Source organism: Oryzias melastigma, unplaced genomic scaffold (genome assembly GCF_002922805.2).
Source record: "Oryzias melastigma strain HK-1 unplaced genomic scaffold, ASM292280v2 sc00660, whole genome shotgun sequence".
Classification (NCBI taxonomy): Eukaryota; Metazoa; Chordata; class Actinopteri; order Beloniformes; family Adrianichthyidae; genus Oryzias; species Oryzias melastigma.
The window spans coordinates 9,611-20,509 of record NW_023417248.1 but is presented as its reverse complement, the minus strand read 5'-3'; the positions used below and the strand labels follow the sequence as shown (position 1 = coordinate 20,509).

General features: G+C 35.0%; 1 protein-coding gene across 1 annotated transcript in view; it reads left to right on the top strand.

Annotated features, from left to right (window-relative positions):
* Positions 1–6: 6 nt before the first annotated feature.
* Positions 7–10,899, top strand: part of LOC112139465 — a gene marked incomplete at its 3' end in the record, with an annotated part of 20,209 nt that continues 9,316 nt past the window's right edge. The window contains 25 exon segments of the mRNA XM_024262275.1: positions 7–62; positions 342–437; positions 534–699; positions 970–1,085; positions 1,517–1,795; positions 1,960–2,055; positions 2,140–2,305; positions 2,619–2,771; positions 4,099–4,122; positions 4,964–5,079; positions 5,582–5,860; positions 6,007–6,102; positions 6,189–6,354; positions 6,771–6,923; positions 7,756–7,782; positions 7,910–7,933; positions 8,071–8,121; positions 8,648–8,665; positions 8,767–8,882; positions 9,155–9,433; positions 9,629–9,724; positions 9,802–9,967; positions 10,449–10,601; positions 10,706–10,729; positions 10,855–10,878. Of these exon segments, the coding sequence (XP_024118043.1) occupies positions 396–437; positions 534–699; positions 970–1,085; positions 1,517–1,795; positions 1,960–2,055; positions 2,140–2,305; positions 2,619–2,771; positions 4,099–4,122; positions 4,964–5,079; positions 5,582–5,860; positions 6,007–6,102; positions 6,189–6,354; positions 6,771–6,923; positions 7,756–7,782; positions 7,910–7,933; positions 8,071–8,121; positions 8,648–8,665; positions 8,767–8,882; positions 9,155–9,433; positions 9,629–9,724; positions 9,802–9,967; positions 10,449–10,601; positions 10,706–10,729; positions 10,855–10,878 (2,830 nt within the window).

The window sequence follows — 10,899 nt, the reverse complement described above, 5'->3', positions numbered from 1 at the left end:
GTGCTGAGTGGGTCTTTGTGGCAACATGGTATGAGGTGGCCTACTATCCAACTACAGGAACAGTAAGTCAGAAGGGCAATAATGCGCTTTAACAATAATTAAGTCAGAACATCATTAATATCCTTTTTTACAATACATTGAACTGCCTTGTAACATCACATCATCTATTATAGCAGTAGACTATATAACTTTTTACATGGATTACACAAGGAACTGTTACATGTTTACACAGGTTGCAAACAAATAAAATATGAAATCAAGTTGTAGAATTGCACTAGAATATTAAATGATTGTTGGAATGAAACTTCAGAATGGATTAAAACATTTATGACATTTTACAGAAAACTACTTTCCAAGCTGTGCTGATCTCTGGAGGAGAGAAGTCATTTGTTCTCATGAACTACGGTTCTCTTGCTGCAGCAGTTTGGAATGTTCAGGTTTGCCTCATGACTCTCAATATGTTTACTATGTGAGCATTAATTTGCAGTTTCTGAGTGTAATACTTTCATTGATGTATATTTTTGAATCTACAGGCTGGCTATGACACCATAAACTCTTTTCACTATTTTACTATTCCTGGATCTTTGTCAAGTTCTGCATCAGGCGTCAACTCCACTTTTAGTCTCAGCAGCAACATCAATGTAACGGGTCGCTGGGCCTTCCAAATAGACAGCGGTCCGGATAACTTCAAGTTTAAAGGTAAAGTCCTGCTGTAATTTTCACAGCATCATAACTGGTATTAGTTGTGGTTTTTGTAAACACAGTACTTTATCCAGGTAAGTGGAGAGAATCTGAAATTTGTCAAGAAAATGAAACTATAAACAGTATAAACATTTGTTCCTCTTTTTAGTTGTCAAAAAGAGAAATATGTTAGTTTTTACTTCACTTTAGATTATTGACTTTAGTTGATCTCAAACGCATACAAATGTTAGTATTGCTTTCAGCATTGACAATTTGATTTATTTTCAGGTCATTTTTATCCAATTCCTGGACTTGCAAGTTACCGGTCACTCGATGGAAGTTCTCCTCTGATTTACCTGCAAAGACCTTTTGTCTACTTTGGAAAAACATACAACTACATTTATGTATGTAACAATAATAATGACAAACAATCTAATCAAAGGCAATAAGAAAAAAATAATTCACAATCAAAACAGTTTTCCTCTTGTCAGAAAAACTTGACTGCTTGTGTTCATTTCATATGATGAAGGAAATGTAATCCTATTTGCAGTGTTACCCAGCACTTTACATTAGTAATGTGTCGCACATCACATTGATAAGAAGCAAATATGAAAAGTTGATATGAATCAGTGTCAGAACATGCTCATTTATGGTGATTGTTTAAGAATTTGAAGAGTTATGGTATGCCAAAGAGCAAGAGTTATCTGTGTCACAGGCGACATCTACAGTTTTAAAAGGCTAACAACTATAGGAATCAATAAATTGACTTTTTCAGCTTTTGCAGTTAATGTGATGTGAGAAGTTTGAGCATTTATAAGTGCAATTGTGTTTTCAGGTCAACCACAATGGACACTTGACCTTTAATTCTCCATTTAGCTCATATACACCGCAAAGATTCCCACTCTATGGATCTAGGGACATAATCGCTCCATTCTGGACAGATTTAGACAACAGACAAAATGGTTTTGTCCTCTACAACCAATACACCAGTGGCAGTGTCCTCCAACAAGCTACACAGGACATTAATAGCTACTTCCCAAACCTCAACTTCAGTGCTGAGTGGGTCTTTGTGGCAACATGGTATGAAGTGGCCTACTTTCCAACTACAGGAACAGTAAGTCTTTTATCAGTAAAATTATTACCAGGCCAAGTAAATATTCGATTTTATTCAAGATCAGCAGTTATCTGTTCTTTTTGAGAATGCAATAAAATTTTAGACTGGGGGACTATAAATTGTTAATAAAGGTGATTTTTCAGACCAATTTTCTTTTCTTTTAGAAAACAACTTTCCAAGCTGTGTTGATCTCTGGAGGACAGACATCATTTGTTCTCATGAACTATGGTGCCATTGCCTCAACATCTCAGAACGTGCAGGTTGGACTCATCACATTACTTGAGGATTAATCTGCAGTTTCTGAGTGTAAATGCCTTTGTTCATATATATTTTTGAATCTGCAGGCTGGCTATGACACCATAGACTCTGTTCACCATTTGACCATTCCTGGATCTTTCTCAAGTTCAGCATCAGGCGTCAACTCCACTTTTAGTCTGAGCAGCAACATCAATGTAACGGGTCGCTGGGCCTTCCAAATAGACAGCGGACCTGACGGCTGCCAATTTAAAAGTAAATTGCTGCTTTTAATTGTTTTGAATACATGATTCCTGACAAAAATATAATGGCTCGTATCAGGCAGGATTTCAGCAACAACAGCAAAAAAAGATGACAACAGAATGACAATAAAACTGAAAAATGAAGAATAACAATTTTTATTGTCCTGTTTGAAAATGCTTTTATATTTTGACCAGGTTATTTTTCTTTTTATTACAAGTGTGTGTGTGTGTGTGTGTTTTTTTACAATGTTGTGGATTAACATGGACTATCAAGGGGTACATGAACTTCATCATCTTAAAGATAACTTTTTCCTGTTCTGTTTCAGACAGATCTGTGCAGTTGGGTGATTTCTTCTGGAGCGACAGCAACTGCACACAAAAGTGCACCTGCACCACATCAGGCGTTCATTGTATCACCAAGCTTTGCTCTTTCCCTGAAACCTGCCAGCAAACAAATTTTCAGTTCCTCTGCTTCAATGGTAAATCAGCTTAATATAGATTAATAACTTGATTAAACTGAAGTTCTGAAAGAGTTTTACAGAATTGATATTCAAAAATACACAAGAAAATGGCAAAATTTCATAATAATGAATTGGTCGATCAAAATTAATAGTAAAACGCAAAGATAAAGTTGTAAATTATACCAACATTAACAAAAATGCATTTGTTTTTGTACAGATCAAGAAATTAAGTTGAGTTTGTTAAAGTCTATGGTTTATACATTATCTGTTAAAATGGATAATCAAGGAGTATTTCTCAAACATGTTTGAGCACCTAAAATTGTCTAACTACTAAGTCTATTGAAATGTTTCTGATTATTCAATTTATAACAACATGAATGATTTTATGTTGTTTCTTTGTTTTATCTTAAAGGGCCGTACTATGATTTTCTTAAGCCTTTCACAGTGAGCTAATTCCTTATATTTGATCTTATATTACCTTTGGAACACTAAAATACAATTATTTATGAAATATCAGTTATTTTTCTGGAGTTTTTTCCTACTCGAAAGTAAAATGACTTGATTCCTAAAGCTCCGCCTTCTGCTGTGTGTGGTTACCGCCCATTTCATGACATGATCCTAGAGTCTGTCTTTCTTCATTTCTCACACAAAAATAAACAGTATCCAAATTTCTTCAAAGCTGGATGCACTTTATCTGCCTTTAGTGGGCCCAGCCATCGCTACACTGGTTTATTACACAAATGCTCTCGACGTCTGCACGAATGTGCCTGACAAAGGGATGGGGTCTTAAAGAAGCCCCGCGTCTAAAGTAACAAAACCTGTTTGAGCTGGAATTTCTTGATGACAGGACACAAGTGGAAGATATATGGTATTCTGCATCTAAAATAAAAGTTTTTGCTGATCACCACTAGCTCAGTGGAGAAATTGAGTGTTAGTGTTAAGAGTGGGAACGGTGCTGTCAGAGCAGACTCTTCCTAGAAGGAGCGGTTCAAATCGTGCTGTCGTCAGCACAATACCGTTCGCTCGTTTTCGTGGGTATGGGAGGGGCTGCTGCAGACGGCGCAGGTTTTTAGAAGATTACTCTTAAATGCATGAATGGATCAAAATACCGCTTTGGAGTTCGTTATAGTGAGGAATGAACAGTAAAATGCATTTAAAACCTCATAAAGTAGAATTTTCATGGTAGGGCCCCTTGATTCTGCTTGATTCACATTCTAAGTGGATATAAATGCTCAAAGTTTTGTCCATTTTTAGCAACAAGAGTAACCACTTTTTTTTTTTTTAGAATTAGACTCGTTAGTTTAACCATGTATAGTTTATTTATTTATTTTTGTTTGATTTACAGGTTCATTGGCTTCAGCAGTCTTAAGTAAGTGTATTTCTTTGACTTATCTTGGTTATTAATCTGTTATTTCTTCTGTCAAAATATATGAAAAAAGAATAAAATGTCAAACGGAAATGGTTTCTATTATGTCTTTTGATCCATAACGAGAGCTTGCCAAATTTAAGAGTGCATCCCTCCCTCTTCTTCTTTTTCTTTTGGCTTTTCCCTTCAGTGGTCACCACAGCAAATCAGCGACCTCCATCTAACCCTATCTTCTACATTCTCTACTCTTAACACCAGCTAATTTCATGTCTTCGTTCGCTGGATCCGTAAACCTCTTTGGTCTTCCTCAAGGTTTGCCTGCCTGGAAGCTCTAGACTCTGAATCCTTCTCTCTCATATATTTGAACATAATTTGTGGTAAAGTTAAAATTAAGCTACATCAAGATTTTAAAGGAAGAGCTAAACATAGCAATTTATACCAGTTTGACATCACATGATCTATACTATGAAGTTGCCTAGTTATCCTAGTCTTCTTATAGCGTCATGTTATTGAATTAAATATGAGTTTTTTGTGGTTAAATAAAAGAAATTCCTACAACATAACAATCTCACAACTACCTCATAATTATTGGATATTGTTCAAAGCATTTCTCATGGAAAACCAACTAAATTTTCTATTAAAAATAGAATCAAAATGGTGTTTCATAAGACAAGTTATTACACATTCTGGTGTGTTTGGTCATTTATTTATAGTCAAATACTGTTCAAAACCTCTTTAACACTTTTATCTAATTTCACAATTTAAAATCAAGTTAACCTAAATACTATTGATGTTGGTATGAATTTAATCGGCACTGACTTTTTTTTTTTTTAACTTGTTTTAGGCAACTTTTATCCAATTTCTGGAACTGAAAGCCCTCGATCTGATGATGGAAGTTCTCCACTGATTCAACTGCAAAGACCTTTTGTCTACTTTGGAAATACATACTACACAATTTATGTATGTAAAATGGTTATTGACAAAACTCTTTAACGAAATCAAATCAATTTTAAAATCGCTTCATTGGCTCCCTGTGCAATTCAGAATTGTTTTTAAAATTATTTTATTGGTTTATGGTATTGGGGCTTCATATTTATCTGATATGATTTCAAGGTATGAACCCTCGTGGACCCTGGGGTCCTCTGGTACAGGTCTCCTAGTTATTCCAAAAGTCAGAACAGAAACGTATGACGAGGCCTCATTCAGTTACTATGGACCTTTTCCGTGGAACAGCATCCCAGAGAGACTCAAGGCTGCAGAGACTGTTCATGTTTTTAAAGGAAGACTCAAGACCTACCTTTTTAATCTGGCTTTTACTTAAAATTTATAAAGTTATTTGATATTTTAATTGTCCCATAATTGTCCCCTCTTTTTACTCAGTTGTTTAAACTAACATAGTTCCATCTATGATTAAAATGAGCAAATAACAGGCAATTGTTTATTACTGCCCCTCTGTTTTTAGGTCAACCACAACGGACACTTGACATTTTCTGCCCCATTTGGATCATTTTCCCCTCAAAGATTCCCAATATATGGATTCAAAGACATAATTGCTCCATTCTGGACAGATTTGGACAACAGTCAAACTGGCTCAGTTCTCTTCAACCAATACACCAGTGGCAGTGTCCTCCAACAAGCTACACAGGACATTAATAGCTACTTCCCAAACCTCAGCTTCAGTGCTGAGTGGGTCTTTGTGGCAACATGGTATGAAGTGGCCTACTTTGGAGCTTCAAGAACAGTAAGTCAGTACATTATTACAGACAGATTCAACAAAACATACATGTTTTAATACTAGGTCATCTTTTAAAAGCTGAATAAATTTATGTGAAACAGTGACACAACCAGCCAACCAAAAGGTAGTAAAAAATGTATGCTTTTTTTCAGAAAATAACTTTCCAAGCTGTGTTGATCTCTGGAGGACAGAACTCATTTCTTCTAATGAACTATGGTTCGATTGCCTCAACAACTCGGAATGTTCAGGTTTGACTCATTACTCTTCATCTGTGAGTATTGATTTGTTGTTTGAGTGTAAACACATTTGTTGATGTATGTTTTTGAATCTGCAGGCTGGCTATGACACCATAAACTCGTATTACCATTTCACCATTCCTGGATCTTTCTCAAGTTTTGCAACAGGCAGCAACTCCACTTTTAGTCTCGGAAGCAACGTCAACGTAACAGGTCGCTGGGCCTTCCAAGTAGACAGTGGAGTTAGAGGCTGCCAGTATTATTGTAAGTTGCTGCCTTAAATTCTGATAAATGCATACTTTTGACAGCTTTATATTTAAGGGATTATGTCTGATAAGGTGTCCAGTTTTAGAAATTAATAAACAACTTGGAGGCGTCTTGCTGTTTGATGTGAAATGGAGAAAGTTAATTCATTTCTGATTAAGGGACACTTTGGAAGGCATTATGCTGCTTGTGGTCACTTCCACAATAAAAAAAAATGAATTGATTATTAGTAGTTTAATCTTGTTTTTTATGGTTTTATATGATACGTGATGTGATGCCTTTAAAGTTGATATGAGAGGAATGTAAATTATACATATAAGTTATATTATTCTGAGCTATTATAGATTAATGTTGACTGTCATGATCTACGTGATTTCCAATATCTTAAAGATAACTTTTTTTCTGTTTTATTTCAGACACACCTGTTCAACTGGGTGATGTTTTCTGGAGTGACAGCAACTGCACACAAAAGTGCACGTGCTCCACATCGGGCATTTTTTGCATCACTGAGCTTTGCTCCTTCTCTGAAACTTGCGTGCCGACGAACTTTCAATTCCTCTGCTTCAATGGTAATTCAGCTTAAAATACATGAATAACTTGATCAAACTGAAGTTCTGAAAGTGTTTAGAAATATTGACGTTAAAAAAAAGCCAATGCAACATTCAAATAATGATAGTTTAAAAATAAATGCTAACGTTGTACACAATAAAATTTACAAAAATAGGTTTACTCTTCAGATGTATCTATAGTTTATTCAGAATAGTTTGACATTTTTAGTTTGTGATGAATCTGGTAAAATGTAAAGTTATGGTTGAATGTCTCTAATATGTCTGAATGCCTAAAATCATCAAACAAATGCTGCATCTATAAAAATGTTTTATTGTTCTATTTCAATAAGGAGAAATATTAGGAACACGAGAAAATATTTATTTCTGATACAGAAAGTTTTGCATGAAATAAGTCCATAATCTTAGGGTGTTAGACTCTTACCCAATTACAATTTGCCTTGTAGGAATAAACTTTGACCGAAGATGAATAAAGCCCAGAGCCTAGAGGCATATGGTGGTTACAAGTCAGATCACGACAAAGGATTATATGTCTCTGAGGAGAACAGGGTAATTGGAGGGTTGGGAAACTGACTAGAACACAGAAAGACAATCCTTTGTGAATTTTAAGGCAAACATATGATTTAATTGTCTTAAAAAATTACGGGCTCTTTAGTTGTTGCTTCAAACTGAAGACCTAATTAAAAATGACGAGTGACATAACAATATGGTATACCTGGAAGAGACGTGAATCCTTTATAAGGAAATTGTGTCAAAGTTCCATTTAGAGACACATGAACAATTTTATGTTGTTTTTTCTTTGGATCTAAACCTGTCTCTTTTGTTTGATTCACAGTCTCAGTAGTGGTCCCCCCAGTTACCAGTAAGTTCTCAATTTTTACAGATTTACTCATTAATGCAATCAAATATTAAAAACACAATCAATATTTCTTTCAAGTAAAATGAATCATTGTTTTTGTAAATAATGATTTATTTTGTGTGACTTACAGCCACATTTGACCCACCAGTAATAAGTAAGCATAGCATTTTAACTGATCTTATTCAGTTTATAGTCTCTTTACAGTTTGTTCTTTGATCTATGAAAAGCTTTTAATCTTTGACTCTTTTTCTTTTTTTTTAACCTTACCTGTCTACTTTATTAAAATTTCAGCATCAGCAGAACCTCCAGTTATTACAACCACATCGGCTCCACCAGTTATAAGTAAGTTCTTTATTTTGTTAGATTTTGGTTATTTTTTCCATCTAAATATATATGTATTTAAAAAATCAAAAAAATCAATGTATTTCGCTTTATAAACACATGATCTATATGACTTGCATATACAAGCCTTCTTCAATTGAACTTTTATTGCTTTTAATCATGGCTAAGATAGTAAATGAAAAAGGAGTGAAAAATATGCGATCAAGATTTCAAGAAATAAATAAATGGGAATTGTGTTTTAGTACTCAGTTTATTAAAAAAAATGTAAATCTTCAAAATTAAATCTTAATTAATTAAGATTTAATTTAAGATTAATTAATTAATCTTAAAACTTGCACTTGAACCAATATTGTACAAAAGTCACAGCACCCTTGTTTTTACACACACAAACATGACCATAAAATCTTTAACTTTTTGCAAAGCACAGAGAGAATACCTGGAAAATCAGATCTATTTTGGCTAAAGAAATATTTATATGAGGAATGTTTTTTTTAATTGAATTGTACTGTCTTTGATTTATTCACAGTCAATTCAACACTTCCAGGTAAGTTTACTCTTTATCCTTAGATAATATCATAGTTTATCCAGAAATCCAAAACATTACAGACAGCATTGTTGAACCAACATTGTTTTTTTTTCTTCCAGACTCTCTTTATCCAATTTATGGAACTGCAAGCTCTCGATCTGATGATGGAAGTTCTCCACTGATTCACCTGCAAAGCCCTTTTGTCTACTTTGGAAAAACATACTACACAATTTATGTATGTAAAATGGCTATTGACACGACCAAATCAAATGCATAAAAATATGTTAAAACTGAATATTTTCTCACTCTGATCAAAATACATTTTAAACAGCTTGGTTTTTTTTTAGATAAAGAGAGAAATGTAGAAATGTATTTGACAATTTAAGAAAATTATTAAATATATATATATATATATATATATATATATATATATATATATATAGTTACACCTGTGATTAAAGTGAGCTTATAAAGTGAGATTGTTTATAAATGCCCCTCTGTTTTTAGGTCAACCACAACGGACACTTGACATTTTCTGCCCCATTTGGATCATTTTCCCCTCAAAGATTCCCAATATATGGATCCAGAGACATAATCGCTCCATTCTGGACAGATTTGGACAACAGTCAAACTGGCTCAGTTCTCTTCAACCAATACACCAGTGGCAGTGTCCTCCAACAAGCTACACAGGACATTAATAGCTACTTCCCAAACCTCAACTTCAGTGCTGAGTGGGTCTTTGTGGCAACATGGTATGAGGTGGCCTACTTTCCAGCTACAGGAACAGTAAGTCAGAAGAGCAATAATACGCTTTAACATTAATTAACCTTGAAAACTTGATTTCAATTTCTTAAAAATAGTTAAATTTAGACACAAAATGTAAACTTAGAACAAAATTATGAAAACAGAAATGTGTGAAAATCTACTTCAATGTAAAATAATTGTAGATAAACAAATACAATACATTTTAATATTTTTCAGAAAACAACTTTCCAAGCTGTGCTGATCTCTGGAGGACAGAAATCATTTGTTCTTATGAACTACGGATCAATTGCCACAGCTGGCTCGAATGTTCAGGTTTGTCTCATTATTCTTCACATATGAATATTGATTTGTTGTTTCTGAGTGCTAATGTATATTTTTTGAATCTTTAGGCTGGCTATGACACAACAAACTCGTATTACCATTTCACCATTCCTGGATCTTTCTCAAGTTCTGCAACAGGCAGCAACTCCACTTTTAGTCTCGGCAGCAACGTCAATGTAACGGGTCGCTGGGCCTTCCAAGTAGACAGTGGAGTTAGAGGCTGCCAGTTTAATGGTAAGTCGCTGCCTATTTCTGGAAAAATATTAATGCAGAAAATGACATCACACTTAATAGTTTTCAAAATCAACGAAAAATGTAGTTTTTTAGAACGCATGTTACTGGGTCAAACACGCTAATGAGTCCCAAACCCTCGGGACGCGGACCTGTACTGGTACGGGACCGGTACCAGCTAGAGGAACGCAGACCGTACCGGTACCCTTACCCAATACCCTAACCCTGAACTGGTACCCTAACCTGGTACCTGGTTACTGTACCCGAGGGTTGGGGTCCAGTGATTTGATGGGAACTGCCGGCACGTCAAAAAACAACGAGTTGGGGATACCCAAAAATGTCAACAAGGGGTGAAGAAGGGGCCCAAACCATACGTCCATATATAACAAGTTGGGAGTGAGAATATGTAACGGATTCACATGGACTGCCATGGACTGTGTGCATTTCAACAGCTTAAAGATAACTTTTTCCTGTTCTGCTTCAGACACGCCTGTGCAGTTGGGTGATTTCTTCTGGAGTGACAGCAACTGCACACAAAAGTGCACGTGCACCACATCGGGCATTCACTGTGTCACTGAGCTTTGCTCTTTCTCTGAAACCTGCGTGGCGACAAACATTCAGTTTCTCTGTCTCAATGGTAATATAAATTAAAATAGAGATAAAAAGATAAAAAGAGAAATTTTAACAATTTAATTTAGTATATGTTGGTATCATAACCTGTGTGTTCTGTTTGATTCACAGTCTCAACTCCTCCCCCAGTTACAAGTAAGCTCTCATGTTTAACACATTGACTCAGTAGATAAAAGAACTTGTTCATTTCAGGGATGAAATAATTCTGATGAAGTGTTGTTATTGTTGTAAAATGCTAAATCATTTTGTTTGATTTACAGCCACAGTAGCTCCACCAGTTACAAGTAAGCCCCCCCCCCCCCAAC